Source organism: Colletotrichum orchidophilum, assembly GCF_001831195.1.
Source record: "Colletotrichum orchidophilum strain IMI 309357 chromosome Unknown Scaffold_52.1, whole genome shotgun sequence".
Classification (NCBI taxonomy): domain Eukaryota; kingdom Fungi; phylum Ascomycota; class Sordariomycetes; order Glomerellales; family Glomerellaceae; genus Colletotrichum; species Colletotrichum orchidophilum.
Window position 1 is genome coordinate 137,157 of NW_019173008.1, and position 19,941 is coordinate 157,097.

General features: G+C 54.3%; 10 protein-coding genes across 10 annotated transcripts; 6 read left to right on the plus strand and 4 right to left on the minus strand.

Annotated features, from left to right (window-relative positions):
- Positions 1-92: 92 nt before the first annotated feature.
- Positions 93-1,049, plus strand: CORC01_06779 (phytanoyl-CoA dioxygenase; the record flags this gene model as incomplete). Its single annotated transcript, XM_022618418.1, has 1 exon — positions 93-1,049. The coding sequence occupies one exon, from the start codon at positions 93-95 to the stop codon at positions 1,047-1,049; it is 957 nt and encodes a 318-aa protein (XP_022475068.1).
- A 168-nt stretch (positions 1,050-1,217) lies between these two features.
- CORC01_06780 (uncharacterized protein) lies at positions 1,218-2,474 on the minus strand (the record flags this gene model as incomplete). The annotated part of the gene is made up of 1 exon (XM_022618419.1): positions 1,218-2,474. The coding sequence occupies one exon, from the start codon at positions 2,472-2,474 to the stop codon at positions 1,218-1,220; it is 1,257 nt and encodes a 418-aa protein (XP_022475069.1).
- A 774-nt stretch (positions 2,475-3,248) lies between these two features.
- On the plus strand, positions 3,249-4,320 carry CORC01_06781 (proteasome A-type and B-type; the record flags this gene model as incomplete). Its single annotated transcript, XM_022618420.1, has 5 exons — positions 3,249-3,255; positions 3,331-3,393; positions 3,510-3,604; positions 3,663-3,875; positions 3,934-4,320. 5 exons carry the CDS (start codon positions 3,249-3,251, stop codon positions 4,318-4,320), a joined length of 765 nt encoding a protein of 254 aa, XP_022475070.1.
- A 2,058-nt stretch (positions 4,321-6,378) lies between these two features.
- On the plus strand, positions 6,379-7,132 carry CORC01_06782 (uncharacterized protein; the record flags this gene model as incomplete). Its single annotated transcript, XM_022618421.1, has 4 exons — positions 6,379-6,388; positions 6,480-6,717; positions 6,770-6,935; positions 7,001-7,132. 4 exons carry the CDS (start codon positions 6,379-6,381, stop codon positions 7,130-7,132), a joined length of 546 nt encoding a protein of 181 aa, XP_022475071.1.
- Positions 7,133-7,648: 516 nt separating this feature from the next.
- CORC01_06783 (uncharacterized protein) lies at positions 7,649-8,257 on the minus strand (the record flags this gene model as incomplete). Its single annotated transcript, XM_022618422.1, has 3 exons — positions 7,649-7,719; positions 7,780-7,872; positions 7,957-8,257. 3 exons carry the CDS (start codon positions 8,255-8,257, stop codon positions 7,649-7,651), a joined length of 465 nt encoding a protein of 154 aa, XP_022475072.1.
- A 3,433-nt stretch (positions 8,258-11,690) lies between these two features.
- Positions 11,691-12,002, plus strand: CORC01_06784 (conidiation protein 6; the record flags this gene model as incomplete). The annotated part of the gene is made up of 2 exons (XM_022618423.1): positions 11,691-11,872; positions 11,933-12,002. The coding sequence occupies 2 exons, from the start codon at positions 11,691-11,693 to the stop codon at positions 12,000-12,002; spliced, it is 252 nt and encodes an 83-aa protein (XP_022475073.1).
- Positions 12,003-12,748: 746 nt separating this feature from the next.
- On the minus strand, positions 12,749-14,702 carry CORC01_06785 (ABC1 family protein; the record flags this gene model as incomplete). Its single annotated transcript, XM_022618424.1, has 3 exons — positions 12,749-14,071; positions 14,128-14,278; positions 14,341-14,702. The coding sequence occupies 3 exons, from the start codon at positions 14,700-14,702 to the stop codon at positions 12,749-12,751; spliced, it is 1,836 nt and encodes a 611-aa protein (XP_022475074.1).
- Positions 14,703-15,446: 744 nt separating this feature from the next.
- CORC01_06786 (uncharacterized protein) lies at positions 15,447-16,200 on the plus strand (the record flags this gene model as incomplete). Its single annotated transcript, XM_022618425.1, has 2 exons — positions 15,447-15,764; positions 15,820-16,200. 2 exons carry the CDS (start codon positions 15,447-15,449, stop codon positions 16,198-16,200), a joined length of 699 nt encoding a protein of 232 aa, XP_022475075.1.
- Positions 16,201-16,406: 206 nt separating this feature from the next.
- Positions 16,407-17,599, minus strand: CORC01_06787 (Pex19 protein family; the record flags this gene model as incomplete). Its single annotated transcript, XM_022618426.1, has 4 exons — positions 16,407-16,502; positions 16,552-17,124; positions 17,181-17,401; positions 17,458-17,599. The coding sequence occupies 4 exons, from the start codon at positions 17,597-17,599 to the stop codon at positions 16,407-16,409; spliced, it is 1,032 nt and encodes a 343-aa protein (XP_022475076.1).
- A 936-nt stretch (positions 17,600-18,535) lies between these two features.
- On the plus strand, positions 18,536-19,189 carry CORC01_06788 (SUMO-conjugating enzyme ubc9; the record flags this gene model as incomplete). The annotated part of the gene is made up of 4 exons (XM_022618427.1): positions 18,536-18,570; positions 18,624-18,787; positions 18,852-18,875; positions 18,936-19,189. 4 exons carry the CDS (start codon positions 18,536-18,538, stop codon positions 19,187-19,189), a joined length of 477 nt encoding a protein of 158 aa, XP_022475077.1.
- Between the last annotated feature and the right edge of the window lie 752 nt (positions 19,190-19,941).

The following is a 19,941-nucleotide window of genomic DNA, read 5'->3' on the forward strand; positions in this document are numbered from 1 at the left end:
GAGGGGATATCAAACTGTTGACGCAATTCTCGATCACATTAAACGGATCTTAAAAACCCTCTTCCTCATCGGCCTCTCCGCGACTTATCATCATGACCGTCCCCGCACAGAACGAGGGTCTCACCCCGGAGCAGCTCGCAGCTTTCCACCGCGACGGCTACCTCATCATTCCGGGCGCCCTATCCCCGGAGACCGTCTCCGGCCTCCTCTCCGAGACCCACTCCCTGCTGGACAACTTCTCCCTCGCGGACCACCCCATGACGCGCTTCTCCACCGGCGAGAAGGCGGACCACGTCGGCGACGACTACTTCCTCAACTCGGGCGACAAGGTCCGCTTCTTCTTCGAGGAGGACGCTTTCGACGCCGCGGGTAACCTCGTCAAGCCCAAAGCCCGCGCCATCAACAAGATTGGCCACTACCTGCACGTCCTCTCCCCGCCCTTTGCCGCCATCTCGGATCCCAAGTCTTCTTCCTCCGGCGGCCCTGTCCGAGGTACACCGGCCGCCGTGGCCCGCAGCCTGGGGTTCCGGGACCCGCGGTGCCTGCAAAGCATGATCATCTGCAAGCAGCCCGAGATTGGCGGCGCCGTGCCCCCGCACCAGGACTCGACCTTCTTGTACACGGATCCGCCGTCCGCCGTCGGCTTCTGGTACGCCCTCGAAGATGCGACGCTCGAGAACGGGTGCCTGAGTTTCTTGCCCGGCTCGCACCGCTGGGCCCCCGTGTCGAGCCGGCTCGTGAGAAAGGCCGGCGACGCGGGCACGGAAATGGTTGACAATGACGGGCCACGGTTCCCGCCTGGCGATGGGTACGGCGCAGAGAAGGCGAGCGAGGAGGACAAGGGGGCCAATTACGTGCCTGGGGAGGTCAAGGCGGGGGATCTGGTGTTGATTCACGGGAATCTGCTGCACAAGAGTGAGAAGAACCTGAGTCAGAAGGGGCGCATCATTTACACGTTTCACGTCATTGAGGGAGAGGGTAATAAGTACGACGAGAGAAACTGGTTGCAGCCGCCGAAGGCTGGGTTCACCAGGTTGTATTCTTCCTAACGTAGGTAAAAGACTCATGGGTATCCTTTTATGGAGACTCAAGTCTGCGCCCAAAGAGAAAAATAAAACTTCAAATAGACAAACATCCTCCATACCTGGCATCGGGGCAGTGGACCAAGTGGTGGGGTAAGGTAGCAAAGAAGCGAGGATAGATACCGGACTATGCTACTATTTCTTCGACCCTGTCCGCTTCTTGGGAACTTCCTCCTCTTCCTCGCTCTCGTCCTCGCTGCTATCATCCTGCTCCTCCGAAGACGACGATGACTCGCTCGAAGTCTCGGCCTCTCGCTGAGCGGCCTGGCGCTGTACCTCACTCGCGTTGTCTGATTCCTCATCGGAATCGCTATCGCTATCCGAGTCTGAAGAGTCAGAATCCGAGGATTCTTCAGAGCTCGAATCGTCAACGTTGGTACGCCTCTTGCGACGACGGGTGGGCTTTTCCTTCGTTGTACCATCATTGAGCTTGACCCGCTTGTCAAGAGACTCCTCCTGGGGCGCCGCCGCCGCCGCCTGAGCTGGAGGGGCCGTCTCCTCCGTGTCAATGGTCATGGCATCGCTGTCTTCGCTGTTGGACATTTCCTCCAATATCGTCTCGGCACGCATGCGCTTGATGACTCTCTGGGTAATGGCGACGTCCGTAGACTCTGACACGAAGCCGGCTTCGTCGAAGCGCTTCCTCTTGGAGCCGGAGCTGTTGCCGAGCTGCATGAGACCGGCCAGTACCTTTTCGTACTCTGACTGCTTCGAGTCCATGTCCGGCGTGCCTACGGGGAAGGCAGCCTTTCCCTTCTCGGTATCCTCCTTCTTCACTTCCGCCGCCGTCTCCAACAACCGCGACCGCGTGAAGCCCTTGAGATCTTGAATGTATTCGTAAAAGGTGCCAATATCGCTCGACGGAATGGCGTCGGGGTGGAAGACCCGCTTCATTAGGATCGTTTGGTAGTTCTTGTTGAACTTCCACGTCTGGCGGGAGAACTTCCAGGTCTTGAGGTACTCAAGGGAGGGTTTGATGTCGGCGGTCGGCTGCTGAGTCGCTGGCTTGGCCGGCTTGGAGCTCTTCTTCTTCTTCTTGAGGTCGGTGGCGGTGTTCTTGACGTCGTCGGCAAACGTCACAGACTTCTGCTTCCTCAGGGTCGGGGTTGCATTGCTGTCGCCGTCGGTGCGGGTCCTTTTGAAGGGGGAGGAGTTGTACGCAGGGGGAGGAATAGGCTGATCGAGACGTTTCCTTTTGGCGGCGGCGGCGGCGGCCGGCGAGGCGTAGGCGGCGTTGACGACGGGGCCGCTGGCGTCCCGGTCGTGGTGTTGTTGCCCGTTGGGCTTCGATCCCTCGGCGGGAGCAGGGCCGCCAATCTCTGCGCCGGATGCGGGCTGCTTGAGCTTGAGGCCCAATCGTTTCCAGGCCGGGACGTTTGGGGCGGAGGACATGACGGGTAGCGGGCACACCCTCTTTTCTCCTCTGGGCTTTGTCTTTCGGATTTCCTCTGGTGGGAGGGAGGGGTGCTGCTGCTGCTGCTGCTGCTGCTGCTACTTCCTCGGGCCGCCGCTGGATCGGAATTTGCGGTCTGCGCGTTTGGCCTGACGAGACAAGCGATAAGTGCAGAATTGGGCCGCTTCGATGTTTTCCACGGGCGATTGGCTTATGAGGTTGGAATGCTGTGGCCTCGTATACAGCGGTCCTATTGGGCGCAATGGGTGGTGCTTGACACTGGGAAGAGAGTATCGGGAATGGCCCCAATACTTTTTATTCTGGCTCTGAATACCGCCCTGCCAAATTTTTGGCAGCAGAGATGCGTTGTCGTTCCTACTGGGCAGGGGTGCCCCGCTGCTCGCCAGCCAAAGGGTACGTACCGGGAAGTGCCGCTTGAATGTTGGACTGAGGTGAGCAGCAATTGGACATGTCTTAGGTAAGCTTTGCGTCGTCTGGTGGTTGTTGCCTTAGAGAGATTGAGCCCAGATGCAAGGCATCAACTCAGCCCTCCAGCCAGGCTTGGAGCTTCCCACTGGTGCTGCCTTTCCCGCTCCAGGCAAGCTCCTGCAAACGCGTCGACATCCACGAGCTCCGCCAGAGCTCAACCCCGACTTCATTGACGACACCCACCTCCATTTTCCACCCACCAACGACTCTTCTAAGCTATTGACGACCGGCCACGATTGTTCCCGAAGTAATTTGATCAACGCAACCAAAGCAATACCGCCAAGATGTCGGGTACGTCCGTCCTACGATAGCTAACCTCAACCCTTGCGAATGCCAACCATAGCTAACTTGTCTTCCTTCTATCAGGTGGCTCAGCTTACGACCGACACATCACGATCTTTTCTGAACAGGGAAGATTGTACCAAGTCGGTATGTACATTCTTTTTCCTACGAACCGATTGCCCCTCCCTGCGGCGATGCCGTCATGCGGGGCTCGAAACGACATGGCCTGTAGTCGGCGGGACTGACGATACGATGTCGAATAGAATATGCCTTCAAGGCAATCACAGCCGCCAACATCATGTCGATAGGTGTCAGAGGCAAGGACTGCGCTGTTGTCCTGTCTCAGAAGAAGGTCCCTGTAGGTCGAGATTCAGCGGAGTTGCCCGTAGATGAGGAGGAACTGACCCAGTTACAAGGATAAACTCATCGACCCCGCCTCCGTCTCCCATCTCTTCCAGCTCTCCCCGTCTGTTGGATGCGTGATCACTGGCTCCATCGCCGATGCCCGTGCCTTCTCGCAGCGTGCCCAGGGTGAGGCAGCAGAGTTCCGGTACAAATACGGCTACGAAATGCCCGCCGATGCCTTGGCGAAGAGGCTGGCCAACATCAGCCAGGTCTACACACAAAGAGTAAGCAAGCTGCAAATGTTGATGTGGTGGCGTGGGCAAGAACTGACGAATGACCTAGGCCTACATGCGCCCGTACGGAGTTGCGACGACTCTCATCTCATTGGACTCTGAGTTCGGACCTCAGCTGTTCAAGTGCGATCCCGCCGGATATTTCATTGGCTATAAGGGTACTGCGGCAGGTCCCAAGCAGCAAGAGGCTCTCAACCACCTGGAGAAGAAGCTGCGCAACAAGGAGCACGCTCCTGGTGACTGGACGGAAGTTGTTGAGCTCGCCATCACGACGCTTAGCACTGTCCTAAGCATGGACTTCAAGAAGGGTGAGATCGAAATTGGCATTGTTGGGGGACCTCGTGCGGACGGTAAGGAGGGTACTGATCCCGGATTCCGGATCTTGACCGAAGAGGAGATCGACGAGCGGTTACAGGCGATTGCTGAGAAGGACTGAGGTGGAAAACACACTATGGCCAGTGGAAGTTGGGAGTGGTTGGTGCGGCGGATGATGATTTCAAGGTGACACTGATCCGTTGACAGGCCGGATCACGCCTGAGCTAGGCAGGATGTTGCAGATGAAAATCAACCCTAAGGTCCCACGAACCGAGATCCCCGCGAACGATGGTGCTACTAGCCAGCCTACCAACCACTATAGATCAAGACATTTGGAAGATTTTGCAATGGTTAACCCAATGATTACCAATTCGAAAGCATTTGCAGCACGATTCGTGGCTTGGCTGACTGCCAACCGAGTAGGCATGTTGAGGAAATTTGTGGCTTGACCCAGGCCAGCGGATGTCGCGATTCACGGAGTTTGACCCGGATATTACCTCGGGAAGGAGACGTGAGACAGCAGCAAATATGGGGGATCGTCTAGGCCAGTCAACGACAGGAGCAGTATCAAAGGACGGGCGTTGGATACCCCCATGAAGCTGTCAAGGTGTCGTACAACGGTCTCATAGGGCGGTCAGTGGTATTGAGTGAGTCGTCCTTTTCAAAAAAGCAAAACTTGTATATGTATACACAACGTTAATCGAAGCAGATGGGACCATTCAGTCTGATCGCTCAGTGACTCAAAGACAGAAATGCTGTGCAAATGCAAGGCCATATTTCCTTTATTGGGGGCTGCAGAGATCACGAGGCCGAGATAAGGATGACGAGCCTCGAGGGAGATGGCGTCCCGAGTCAGAGCTGGAGGTATCAGCCCCCAAAGGCTGCCGACCAGTCTTTTTCACAGCAATCAAGTGCCGTGAGGAAAACTCCCTTCCAAGTCTCCCAGTCAGCCTTCTGCTAAGTCGCAAAGGGAAACGGAGACCGGGGCCTCATGCGGGTGACGGTTTTGCGATACCGGTTCAGCTGGAATAAAACGTGCCAAACGTGCCAGTCGTGGGCCAACGTCACGGCTTGGACAGTTGATTGGCTACCACCCCCGTCAAGCCACGAAGTTGTGGAGCAGCACTGCATGCAAAGCTCCAGCCCATTTCCTATTCCGGCCGCCAAGCCCAGTGTGGATGCAGCTGAAGATCCACCAGCCTTACCTTATTCCGCATCCCTGTCACCGACCTGGCCGTTCTACCGGAGAAAAGACTCACTTTGCCTGGTCCTAGGGCTGGATGGAAGCTCTTCGGTGGTTTTTTTTTTTTTTTTTCGCTTTTGGTTTTTCCTTCCGTCATCCAATCTTTCCTCCCCTGGTCTGCCGACGAAGACCATGTGTTCCATCCCACCGTCCCAGATCTTCCCACCCTCTCCCCGGCCCAGGTCTCACATCCCGTGCAGCCTTGTCCGTACCATGGTGAGGGGCTTCAGCCATGATCCCGCATGCTGACTTGTCCGCATTTCACCCCAAAGTATCATCAATTCCGATAGCCGTCCAGGCCTGGAATGTGGTATTACAGGCTGTCAAGACGCAAGTTGGCATCATTCCAAGGCCTCCTGAGTAGTCAGAGCAGTCTCTCTGTCGCATCATCTTGCCGGGAACCAGGGCACGCCACCAGCTTGGCTAGGGTTCGTTCTAGCTTTGAGCTTGCAACGCCATCCCAACTGTCAGGACCCCCTGGTGTGTATTTTCCGATTCGTCAGCTAGCCCTATTATAGCCTTATTAGCGAACTGGGGGACCAAGGATGTCCATCAGATGAACCAAGGGTTCATTGGATCAACCCTTTCAACGAGCTCATGCATCCCTACGGGGCTCCCTCTGCTCAAAGGACCTAGCACGGATTCATGGTTCCTGACAGGAGCAAGGCTTGACCTTGATTCGGACTACACTCCGCAAACTTAGTGGTATTCTTCACTTGTCTTCGGAGGCCGTCGACAACGTACAAAAGAAAAAGGCCGTGGCGTCAAGTTTGATGTCAACGGACATGCTTCCAGTGGTTCATGGTTCTCAACATTAACAGCCTGTCTTTCGCTAATCTGGTGTTAATACTCCATCCGATAATTCCTCTTGCTCGCCTCTTTTCCTTTCTATCGGGTTCCCTTTAAGACTACTATTATACGATACTTGCAATCATAATGGACGGGTGTACGTTGCCATCTGTCAAGACCCCCCTGGCATGATGTTTTTGTGGTGCCAGTGGCTCTCTTGATGCGCCCAGATCTAATTATTTTACCAGTGAATGACTATCGAACGACGAGAGTAGCTGAGGTGCTCTCCGATTTCCGCACCTTGCAGTTCTACATCGCGGCAGCGCCCACCGATCCCAATAACATGGAAGACTACTACACCGAAGGCTGGGCGGCTCTGCGCCAATGCTCCCTTGACGGGCAGCACATTCTCAACTGCGCCGCCGACACCAGTGTTCCACAAGCGAGCGGCGGGTCTCTCGAACAGGAGAAGGCGGAGTTGAAGCAGTAGGGATATCATTCTGGCTGTCACGGGCAGATGAGCTTACATTGTGTGTAGATGCTTGCTTGACGCGTTCTCCAGGAGACACGAGTGCCAAAAGATCTACCTGCGACAAGCTGCTGCGCAGCGATGGGTTACCAATCGAGATGGCATTTTGCAAGGTGGACGCCCCAACACGAGGAATCAAACTCACCTGAGAGCGTGTGATCAACAGTTAAGAGCTGTGAGTCTAGGACACTTGAACAATGCGGAGAAGAAGGGCATTCCCGACTAATATGAGGACTCCAGGAGCTCGCTACCATCATCGACGAGGCGATTTACAACGAATTGCAGGCATCCGATAACGCCATGGGCCGCTGGACGGCTGAGGACCCCAGCCAACGAAGTGTGCAGCGCTGGCTCCGCGCACGACGACCTTAGGATTTCCACGATACCATGAGATGAGGTATGATGACTGGGACGTTCGATGACGCAAGACGAAAAGTAATGTTTCTTCTAACGGCATACGGATGGGGAATTTTGACAAAAAAAAGGGCGCATGGAGGGTATCATTAACAAAGCGAGCGTTTCGATGATTTTTATTTTTATTTTTTCAATTGTTTTATTTGATGGGCTGCATTGTTGGTAACTTTTTCAGGCGACTGGACGCGCTTGCAGAAGGAGGAAATGGTCCAGGTAGACCAATGACTACAGAGAATAAGGTCTCACGGGCGGAGAGATGGGCGGTGGATCGCGGACAGTAGGAGTGAAGATGACTGAAGCTGCCCGGCGCAGGCATGTTGTTCGCTTCTACTGTATGTATCTTATATTTACAAATCTTCTATGTGGCCTCAAATACCGGTCGTCAACTCACGCATTATGCACCGTTTCCAAGACAACGTGACCGACAGGTCTCATGTCTCTCCCGAAAGGCCCCCAAACCGTTGAGGTTCGGAATCAATATTTTGTCTTGCTATGCACGCATAACGCTATTCCTGAAAGAGACAACAGCATACCGACCAAGGTTTCTGCAGCAGATCAGCATCGTGGCCAATCAACGCGGTTCATCCTCGGACGTCCTAACTTACCTCGACTAATAACCTTCTTCTCGACCCACCAATCTCCAATGACAGTGAAGAGAAACGCCAAGGTGTTGACGATGGGGACCGTCAAACTCAGTTCTGGCATTCTTGCGTTATTCACACGATTCCCTCTCAACGAGGAGGAACGGATGTTAAGTTAAAAGAAGAAAACAGCAAACTCACCAGCTTGCCCGATGAGTAGGAAGAACCAAACACTGCCGGTCAAGTTGATCAGCAGCGGCACGGCATACCGCGGGTTCCGCAACAGGTCGACGACGCCAAAGAAGGCGCCGTACACCCGGCTCCGGAGCCAGCTGTTCTTGACGGCGTCGGTGTCGAGGACGGGATGCGGGGGCGGATTGTGATCTTTTGCGGCGCGCCGGATGAAGGGGGTCGTGAAGCCCCACGCCAGGCCGACGAGGAGGAAGCCGGCGACGTAGTTGATGGCCGCCGGCTGGGCTTCGGGGGCGTCTGGTGATGTCATGTTTGGGGGCCGGCGATGAGGAGTGTGTGTGGTGTGTGTTTCTCAGCCTCGTTTCAATATTCAAGTGAGGTGGGGTTACATCAGCTGAGGCTCTATTGAAGGTTGATTGTGAGAATTGACGGGGAAGGAGGGTTTGGGTGTTTGATGCCGATGGTCCGGGGAGGACGGGAATTGAGATGGAGTGTAGTCGGGTTGGATGGGTGTGGGGGTGTGTGCCATGGCCCATGGCCCCAGGCGAAAGCCTCAGCTCCGCCACGCGGCAGGGTGGAGACTTTGTCCCTGACAGCCGCGCTGAGAGCGCTAATTGGTCATTGTGCGTAGTCTAACAAGGGCACCGCGGCGGCACTAGCCGAGCGGCTGATTTTCACCGCTTCACAGCGACCTTGTTTGACACATTTGGCGCGGGTTTCTCGAACTTTCAGCACGTCACCTGAAAGATGCATCGTCACCGAAAATAGACGTCACCGCAACAAGAGCGAAAAGAGGCCTCTCACGATGCGGCACAGAGAAGCATCGCGTTTGCTTATACGAGTGGATTTTCGACGACTTGGCTAGTGATCGAGTCAGGCCGTCCGCCATCGTTCCACGAAACCGTAATACCTCATTGGTGAGAGCACGTGCTAGTTCGAGTCAGGCCTCCGGGCGAAGACAATGACTGGCGGGCTTCCAGGCCTCATAACATCCTGTCTCACTTGGAAACAGACGCGCTGCAGCATCGGCTGAGCATCACTGACTAGCTACCGCGAGCCTGCGGGTTGTGGGTAACCTCATCCGGTGGACACCGTTGATATAACAAGCTTGCATACCCATCGTCGTCTCATTCGCGACTTGAGCCCTGCTGCTTCTGTGAGAACATGCAACACGACGGGCCACATTCTGCGGCTGGCGCACCGGTCGTACGAGCGAGATTGGCATATGGCATAGAGCACCCTGACTCTTCAGGTCTACCGACCTGCCCGCAGTTGAGATGTATCTCGTGTTGCCAAACGGCGCGCAGAGTTAGACCGACTGCTTGGTGATGAATGAACCCCGACAATGACCTCTGTCTCCTGTGACAGGCTGGATGCACTAGGGCGGTCTGCTTGCATGCAATGCACCATTGACTGATTGGTCTGCTGTGTCCAACTGTTCGACATGGCTGACAAGTGTCCGTCCTGGGAGGATGGGAAGAGGGGAAAGAGTTGGTCGAGTTGTCAACATTTCCCAAGGTCTTTATATCTACAAGCCCATCCGCATCCCGTATTTTCTTGTACTTTTCCTCCCCTGTCGATCATCACGCAAAGACCTCGTTGCATCTCCCCTCATTGCCCTCCGGACGAGAAGCTCCTGCCGCGGAGAGTCTGTGCTTTCTGCAATATGCATATTTGCGTCTTGGCCCGGCCTAGCTCGGCCTGTCATTGACATCACCAACCAAAGCCGATGAATCATCACCTCTGGCCTTTTTTTACAACCGCATCACCAGCGGCACGATGCTGTGATTCCACCAGCGTACGGGCAAGCTTTGTATGATGGGATTGTTCAAAACGCACCATTGCAAACGCGACTTAGTCTATGCGAGGTGAGGACAAGATCAGCCCTCCCATCTTCATCCCCCTCACCCCACTGGCCCAAAAGCCCCGCGCATCTCGGCTCCTTGCGCGGCCTAGAAGCGGTGTTTGATGCTGTTGCTTCGGACGCATGCTTGGAGCTTGGCAAGGTTTGGGGCATGGCGGTACTTTGCATTCGTTCCCCAGATTGCCATTTCAGATTCTGATCTCAGATTGCCGGTCTGTTGGGGGTATGTCAACAAGGTGCGCTCTTTGGCGGGGTCAGCCACTGTGGCATCAGCGAATATTCCATCCCATTCTCGCCATCTTCCCCAGACGACGGAAGCTCCTGGTGTAGTCATATCAGGCATTGCGACAAATCGGCAGTGATATTCTCATGACAACCTTCATTAGACGCTAATTGACTGAAGTGCCGCTGAGAATTGGCCAACTAGATGTAATAATGCACCGAGCATGAAGCCTTGCTTTCTTCTTCTACGCTAATAGTGACGATGGTCTTTGATCATCACGGCAAGGTTGGACGGCCGAGAAACCCAGCCTAGATCAGATCGATCTTCTAATCCCCTCAAGCAGCATGGCCATTTGGGGAAGTAAATGTGGTTCCAGGTTGGTTGCATTGAGGTTGCCCGAGCCCTGGGCTTCTGCATCAATGCATCAATCCTCCTCGCCCCAGAAACCTCCGGAGGTTTTGCTACGCTTCCTCCTTTGCCGTTCCTCGCCTAGCATCATCGGTCGATCTGACTTCATCCCACCTCATTGACCGGGAAAAGTAAAGAGAAGCAGGGGCGACGGCGGCCGGCGGACGGGCGGGCATGAACCGAATTCCCCTAGTGCCGTCCCTTTGCCCAACCCCGCGTCTCCCGTTAATTGAAAAGTGTAACGTCGTAGGGATTCTAGAGCTGGCACTGCGGTTTGCTTAACCAATATCACCGACAATCTTAACCACGCGAGCTCGTCCTCCTCCTGCTGCCACCTTGAGGCTGTCACAGTAGCTTGCTTTTAGCCCGATCTATCACCTCCTTCCCGCCCCCCTCCCCCACACCTCGGCCGTGCCTCTCTCTCCCTTTCACAACGTGCCTCTGTACGTAAAATAATGTCCAAAACCACCTCCAGGCACGCGAGCACGACCGCTTGGGCATAGCGGAATAAGAAACATGCAACATAACTCAAGCCACGACGCACCGACTTGTCCATCATCTCGATCTCGCTCAGTCTGTTGGAACGGCTCTTCCCCTCTAGCATAGAAGAAAACCAAGGACGTCATGACTTTTCCCGTGATCGATGATCAAAGGGGTTAATGTCGCTGAATATGTGAGCTACGTAGGACTGGGACCATACAGATCAGACCGCTCGGTCGTTGGCCCGGTAGCCTGCCGTATCTCGGATGAGTTGATTTCAGGTCCGTTACCTTTCCGTAAGGGGGGCCGGCTGTCAGGGGAGGGGCAGGTGGGGATGAGTCAAGGTACCTTTTCACAAGGTCGTTATCATGTTTGTGCGAGTTTGATGGGCAAATCGTGTGAAGTCGAGGTGTAAACGCCATGTACACGAGGAAGTGAGTCGATGATGACATGAATCACGGCGAAGCTGCAGCCCTCACACATTCGGATACTGCAGCAAGCTCTGATGACGGTCTGGCGAATGGCTGAAGCTTTGCTTTGTTTGGTGTGTTTGTAACCATACAGCTCGAGCTCGACCTGGCCATGAGAGGCTGCCCTGATAAGAGCAGAAGATCTATAAGAAGGAGGATATCCAACACTTCCCAAATGTAGTTCCTACCCTCCTCATCATCACAACAACAAGCCATCAAACAGTATCAACATTTACTCACAACTTACCAGCAAACAACCTTTTGCCCAACTTCAACCACCAAACCCCCAATCTTCAACATGCCTACCGAAGCTCAGATTGCCGGCGGCCACAAGGCCAACATCAACAACCCCAACAGCTCCGAGGAGTCCAAGGAAAACTCCAAGAAGATTCTCGAGAACGAGTTCAACGGCGGTGATGTTGCCAAGGCCGGTGATGATGAGCAGAAGAACCCCGGCAATGTTGCAGGTGGCCTCAAGGCGTGAGTTTTCTGTCCACAGCAGCGCTATATGCGTCCCTGTCACTAACACGCTCGCCGAAGCACTTTGAAAAACCCCAATGTCTCCGATGAGGCCAAGGAGTCCGCCAAGGAGCGTCTTGACAACATGTAAACTGTTGCTTTTTCGCACCGATACCCTGTTATCGTCGGGACTGTAGCTTGGCAATGAGGATGACTGGATTGAGCTTTGTATCTTAGCTGCTATGCGCATATATTGATCAAGTTCTCGTCGCCGATTCCCAAGTTTGATGTTGTGTCTCAATTTACCTTTCAGTGGTCGATGCCGTCTACAACCTAAAACGCGGACATAGACGCCCTCACAGGTGTTATCGCCCCGAAAATGCGTCATGAGTGTATACTAGCAAAGGACATTCTCAGTATCAAGTATCTGGGTCGTGAAAAGGCCAAAAACAAAACCATTGCTGTTTATGCCAGAATCATCGAGTCATCGGGATCGGGACTATAGAGCCATTGTTGTGAAAGTCGAGTGGATCATGTTATCTTCTGATTTGAACACCACGCATGGCAGCTTAGCCACACCATGCACTGCCAGGCAGTGACAATTACGGTTCTTGATGGGTGTAATTGGTATCAAGTCTGCGACGTTGTGGAATTTCTAACCAATGGCCCATACCTCCCATACGTATTTCGGGAACCCTCCATCACATCTAAACCCGTTTTACTGCCTTTTTGCAAAGGTCTTCGCTGTAGTTAGACACACATCGCAAGCTAGACCAGTGTATGAAGCCAGCAAGGTGTGTGAAGCAGGTGACAAAGTGAAGGCAATTTTTTTAACACATCATACAACAGTCCATTACAAGTATATAGCTCTATGTATGTCCCAGGTATCAAATACAATCACATGCCCGGAGCCGAAAACTCCACGCCCTTGAACCCAAATACCCTTTTGGCGCTGAGATACAGCTCAAAGGCCCCAAGCTTGAACTCCACCCTCAAGAACCCGATCCACGCGGACACGAGGCGCAAAGTATTCGGCAGCCACAGGAGGGAGCCCCGCCGCTTGAGATCCTCGAGCTGCTCCTCGAATACGGTCCTCGTACAGTACCGCGCGAGGATCATGAAGGAGCGGATGGGGCCCTGGCGGGTGTGCAGATTCTCATCGAGGCTGCGGGTGAGGTCGTTGGTCTTGAGAATGAGGAGAATAATGCGCGGGACCTGGCCGAGGAGCTGGACGAGGTCGACGATGAGGCCCTCCTGCAGCGCGTCGCCCATCTCCTTCTTCTCGTCGGCCGTGCGCGTCTGCAGGACGGAGCCCTCGCTGTTGAGGACGCTCCAGTCGCGGCCCGTGATGGCGGAGGCGAAGAGGGGGAACTGCTCGTCGTTGATGTTGGCCACCTCTTTGGCGTACTTGCGCATGCGCTTCATGTCCCCGTCGATGACGGCGAGCCACATCTTGGCGTAGGAGCGCTGTAGGTCGCGGGGGATTTCGCGGTAGAGGCCGTGATCGTAGAGAATTATATCAAAGTTGTGCCCGCCGCGGAGGCCGCGCCGCGACTCGTTCTTCCGGATGGCCAGGTTTCCGCCGTGGGGGTCGCAGTGCAGGGTCGCATCATGGCCAAAGATCATTTCGTTGAAAATACGTGCGAGACAAGCGGAAACTTCGTCTCGATCAATACCGTTGGCGTCGAGGTACTCGAGGTCGTCTAATCGATGTCCCGGGACCCGCTCCATGACCAGAATTCGCTCCTTCGACCAGAGAACACCGGGAACGACGAGTGGATGCTCGGGCAGCTTAGAGAAATGTTCCCTTGTGCGATTGGCATTGTACTCCTCTTCCCTGAAATCCAATTCCTTCGGCAATGAAATATCCATCTCGTTGGAAAGCCATTCCAAATCATATTCCGGGAAGAAGCGCTTGAGTGTCGAGAACGTGAATCGTGTCAGAGCTAGGTCGAGAAGAGACCACTGGCCTAGTCCGGGATGCTGCACTTTGACGGCTACAGGCATTCCTGTGTCCTTTACTGTCGCGGTGTGTACTTGGGCCAAAGACGCAGCACCGATCGGTTCGTTGGAGAATTCGGAGAAGTAGTCCCAGAGCTCTTTTCCAGTATCCTTGCGGAACATTTCCTCAATTGACTCGAAGGAGGATACGGGGCACTTGTCTTGTAGCGGGATAAATGTGTTTGTCCACTCTTGCGGGAGGAGGTAGTTCATCGCACTCTGGGGTTGCATCAGTCTCCAAAGCAGCAAGAAAAAACAGGATGAGGAGCTCTTACAAGATGCTGACCCAGCTTGATGAAGATTCCACCATTCTTCTCTAGAACCTTCAATGTTCGATCGGCGCATCGCTGGTGACAGTCCTTCAGGATCTTGTTTGCTAATTCGGGATCGTCTATCGTTTCCTTTTGGTTGAGAGTCGTCCGGTAGCTGCAAGCGCGTTAGCAAAGACCGAACTGGAAAGACACTATTTCGGACATGGCTCTCCCTACTCGTTAATGCACACCGCGAGCGCAGCAGCAACACGGCCGGCGCGCTCCGCCGCATCGTAGCCGTACTTGATATCGTCGGTGAACGCAAGGACACCCGCGGTCGCAGCGCCACCACCAGAAGCAAGGAGCCACACGCGACCACCCTTGCGACCACCGCCAGTCTTAGGCGCAGCCCTGCTGATCGCAGCCTTCGTGGTTGTCGAGGAGAACCCGCGTGCAGTGTTGCCAAATCGGTGCTGTTGCTGCTGTTGTGCCCGGCTAGACTGCTGCGCCAACGGGCCTCCACGACAGTTGGAGCAGGTCCATGGCCGTCGAGTGGTAAGCCGGCGCAACGGGAGCGAGAAGGCGGAAAAGGCCTTCATATGGACGCTGGCCGACTGACGCCGATGATCAAGCAAACAAGAGGATTGTCTGCGCCGACGCTCATTCTACGAGTTATGTTGAGATTCGGTGTTTGCATTTGCATGCAAAGAGGCGTGTCTCGATACGGACTTCCCAATAGTCGCTACAGATAGTGGAGTCGTTTTCAAGGGATCGAGTTGTCATGTCGTCAGTCTACTCTTCTAGACGTTTTTTTTTTTTTATTTTTTTTTATTTTTTTTTTTTTAAAAATGTTTCTTCCTCTGCGCCTGCGCTTTCCATATCGTTGGGGGACGGTGGTACTCTAGACCGCCATTTTCATTCGTCCAACGCCACGTTAATCCTTACCTCGGGGTCCGTTCGGGAATCGCCGGGATACCTAGAGGTCTAGCCCAGAAAACCGTGTTTGACTGCTTGCCTCTGCATGATCCATCGCTGGAGGGAGGGGACCCTTTAAAGTGGATTTCATGTGTCACTGCTCTAAGCCACATGTGTTGTGGCGCAAAACATCTTTAGCACAACCGCGTTCCGGTCGCGTTCCATTAAACCTGCCGCGCCGTGATTCAACTACTCTGTAAGCAACCTGCGGGAGGCGACAGCTACACATACAGCTCCAGCAACGAAACCCGACTTCTTGGAGATAACACGCCAACACACGGCACATCGCCTATAAGCACACCTAATTCTGCCCTCAAACCAGCTCTATGCAACGAGAAAAGACACCGGAAGTCCGTCAAAGCTCCAAAATGTCCTCCGTCGCCGGTCCCGTTCCCATGTTTGGCGAGCGAACGTGGGATTTCAGACCCGCCGTCCCGTCACCTCTTTCTTCGTCGCCCATCCGCGCGTCGTCACCCCTCTCGCCTATCAACGACAACACTGTACGGCACACACAATCCTCGCCTATCCCTCAACCAAAATTTAAATACGCATCAAGAGCTACGAGGCCGAATCCAGTGGTCCGGAAACGTGAAGAGGCGCAGGAGAGCAGGCGGAAGCTGTTCCTCCAAAACGTGAGGCAGCGCGCGGATGACCGTCAGTACCAGCGGCGGGATATGGAGGGCACTGTACGTGAAGGTGCCATCATTTGACTCTGGTCCGCTATGCTGACGCACTAAACAGCTGTTGAAATCTGACTGGGATCGTGACATGCGGCAACGGCATTACGCCAAGCAAATAGAAGGAGACGCAATCTTCTCCGAAACAGATATCGAGGACGCGGCATCCGTTCTTCAAGAGCGCTCGCAGCGCATTCCTGATGATGCTGACGACGACATGATGGTTGATGCAATCGCCCAGGAGGAGCAGGACGAGCTCGACGCGTTATTGCTTTCCTATGACCAATCATCTGATGCACAGCCCGAATATAGCTCCTCACATACGACGCACTCGGATCCATATGGCCTGTCGGACGACGAGGATTACGATGCATTATTCATGAATCTGGTATCACAGGAAAGCGTTCAGTTGGATGCGTCCTCTCAAGATATGGACATGTCTTGAAATGATGGCGATGATTATGGCCGGTCTATTTGCATTGCGGCGTTTGAACACTACATGGCTGTCGGAATCAGGGTTTCATTTGGCGTTGGGCATTGAATGGCGGTCGGTTTACGCTACGGATGGCTTCTGTGTCTTTGCAGACTCACGGAAAAGGGTATCGGTTGCGTGAGAACAACTTTGAGGGGACTTCCAATCTTAATGTCCAATTATTGTGGATTACAGCCCTCATCTGCACTAAAAGCTTCTTGCGCCGATGGCATATCACCAACAAGGTCGGACGGGGGTGATCCAGCAGCTTGCATCTGCCTTGTGTCAGTGTTGTAAAAATCCAGGGATGGAACTGTTTCCTACCTTCTGCATTCTGTCGACAATGTACTCTCTGTCCGCTGCATTAGAATCGGCGTACGTCTTCTCCTCGAATTTGGCCACGATCTCCTTGACCAGCGCTTGTTGCTCCTCGTACCGCTTCAGATCTTCTGCCGGCGTCTTTCCCCGGTTCTTTTCCAGCCACTCGGGAAACTTGTCGTTGAGCTCCTTCATGGGCTCGTAAAGGATTTCTTTGTTGGTGAGCTGCTCCATCATGCCCATGAGCATCTTTGAGAATTCCTCCTCGTTGCCACCGCCGCCTTCGAGGTTGCCTTCTCCGAGTTGCTTCATCATCTCGGCGAGGAAGTCTTCGGTCGAGGACTCTGCCGCAGCTGCCGTCGCCTGCTGTCCCGACGCTTGCATGCGCTCCATGGTTTTCTTGATGGTCTCCTGGAAGGAACCGTCGGCGATGGGGTCTGAGGCGGGAGCTTTGCCGGAAGATGAAGCTGGTGGTGGTGGCGCTTGTGCTCCGGCTGTGCCTTGTGGTGAGCTTTCCGCTTCCTGAGCAGCGACACTAATCTGCTTGAAGACGTTGTCAAATTGCGCCTGCATTTCGGGCTATGGCAGCAAGTCAGCGATCAGATGTTAGTCGACATGCCTCGAAAGTTTCCTACATTCTTCTCAAATTCCCCAATCAGGTCAGCCATGCCAGCTTGGAGTTGCTTTGCAAAATCATCGGAAGATAGCATCTCTTCGAGTGTCTTGTCCTCAGAATCGTCTTCTACGGCTGTCGCAGGTCTCCCTGGGCTAGCTGCAGTGGTCTTCGGAGCTGAAGGAGCAGGTTGCGCTGCTTTCTTCGGTTCCACATTCACTGCTGCAAAGTCGTCGAGCATATCTAGTAAAGTCAGTATAACCCAAAGCGTCGCGGAGGGCTCGGGTTGAATAGCGCACCATCCAAGTCGTCCAAATCGTCCTCATCGGGGTCGGGGACATCCTCAACAACAGTCGTAGGCTTCGTCTCCTCCACCGGTGGTACCACGGGCTTCACCTCGGCAGTGTTGCCGGTGCCGGCTGCGCTGCCGTCCTTCTCCATCTTTGCCAAAAGAGAAAACCCCCCCAGAAACCGCTACGGTATCCAAACACGATGCGTGCGACAATAGGTCGAACGCGCTTCGAGGCGAGATAAGCACCAGCGGATGTGACAACAAGCGACCTGATCAAAGCAACGCTAGATGCAGTCTTGACAAAGGTGTCGTACGGTGCGCAGTCAGATGGAGGCGACAGGAACCAGAGCCTTGGGGCGCTGCAGGTGATAGACAACTTCACAAGGGCTGGGGCAAGATTGACAGTTGCACCGGGCTGGGATTATCGCCTTTGTACGTGTACGGATAGAAAGATGGGCTGTCAGATGGAAGCCGAGGAATCGGGCCTGAAGCTCCTTGTCTTGCATCTGGGCAGGTCCATCCGCCCCACTTCAGATTCCCAGCACCCCGCGCCGCCGGACTAACGCGGCCTAGGGCGGGGGTCCTTTCTCCCATTTGTTCGCTGAACACTGACGTTCCATTTTGCGCCCCTGCCGCCCCTCTCCAAATCCCCTGAGCTCCTGCGGAAGGTACCGCGGCATCTCACCTTGACCAGGCAGGTCTCGCACCTTCCTTTGGTCGATATCAATAGGTACGTACCCTTGCCCCGAAAATCTTCCGCCTTCCAACGCGGCGCATCCAGTGAGGTGAGTACCAGGCGCCTTACCTTACCTCAGGTTACTTGTTGACGACTTCCTCTCGTTGAGTCTTGACCAGATCACGCCAAATTTTCGTCAAACCACACGCAGCGTTGCTGTATTCTCCTTCCACATCGACTTTCTGTTCTGCCACGCCTCCGCCGTCTGAACACCCCGATTTCTCGATCCCAACCCGACACATAGGCAGAATCGTCCCGATTGTGCACACCCGCAACCTTGCGACACGCGAGCCAGACGTCGCACACGATTTCGGATACAGACACTCAGAGATAACCACACATCACCACGATGTCACTGTGCCAGAACAGACTCCAAGAAGAGCGGTATGTCGTTCATCTGCTGCGAATTAATCATATTTGCGTCTGACTGGTTGTAGAAAGCAGTGGCGCAAGGACCACCCCTTCGGATTCTTCGCGAAGCCACACCGCAATGCCGCGACTGGAACCCTCGATCTGAAGGTTTGGGAGTGCGGTATTCCGGGAAAAGAGAAGACGATTTGGGAGGGCGGCCTGTTCAAGTTGACAATCACATTCCCTGAGGGTGAGTTGCCTGGACCCATAGCACCATAGTGACGGCCGTTTGCTGACAATTCTGCGCGGAACAGAATACCCGACGAAGCCACCCAAGTGTGAGTTGCAAAGCATCTCTCAACTTGAACCTTTACATTAAGCTGATAAAAAATGCACAGGCAAATTTGTCCCTCCCCTGTTCCATCCCAACGTCTACCCCTCCGGCACTGTTTGCCTGTCGATCTTGAACGAGGAAGAGGCGTGGAAGCCTGCGATTACGGTGAAGCAGATCCTGCTCGGCATCCAAAACTTGCTTGACGATCCCAACCCCGAGTCGCCTGCTCAGGCTGAGGCCTACAGTCTCTTCAAGAAGGACAAGACGGAATACGAGAAGCGCATCAAGCGCGTTGTGAGAGAAAACCCGGCGCCCTAGGAGCCGCGGCAGCTATGAGTGAATAGATTTACGAGATCAAAGCAGGACTTCGGAGTTACGGGAATACCATACGGTCTGCTTCTCTGCTTTCGAACTGGTCGATGATACTGCAATGGGGATATTGTGACGGAAGCAATCAAGTGGGCAAATAAAACGCAGCCCAGCTGTTGATATGATGAATAGTTTATATGCGTGAGGCGCATCGATTGAATGATCGAGCAGACGAGCAGAGATGACATCTGAGTAGAGCAGACAGACCTGGTACGTAGATTGTGATGGTTCTTTTGGCGGGGATTCAAAGCCCCGCAAGCCCGTGGTGGGAGGCTCACTTTATTAACCGTCGAAAACCGCCGGCTGTGGATATCGTACCGGAACTAATACCGCCGGGCTGTCGTGTTGCGGAGGAGCGCGCCTCCACAGTAGCTTGCTTGGCATACGACCCGGAACCCTGACGCTGGTGACGAGTAAGTCGGGGGCGAGAGTCAGGACTCAATGGGAGCGGGCGTACTACCAAACGGTGAAAGACACGGGCTCCCGAAAGCCTCGTTTTCCCGACAGTTGTAGACATGATTCCGAGGAAAGTGAGGAAGGTATTCCCGGCAGCATCAAGGGCTGCAGCTTCCGTGGCACCATTTGTGGGCTGTCGTGGAATAACAGATTAACAGCAAGCCAGCAAACGGCAAACGGCAGAACCACACCGACTCGACGCTATTTAATTTCGTTGGTGGCTGGGTGTCGTCGAGTTTCTTATC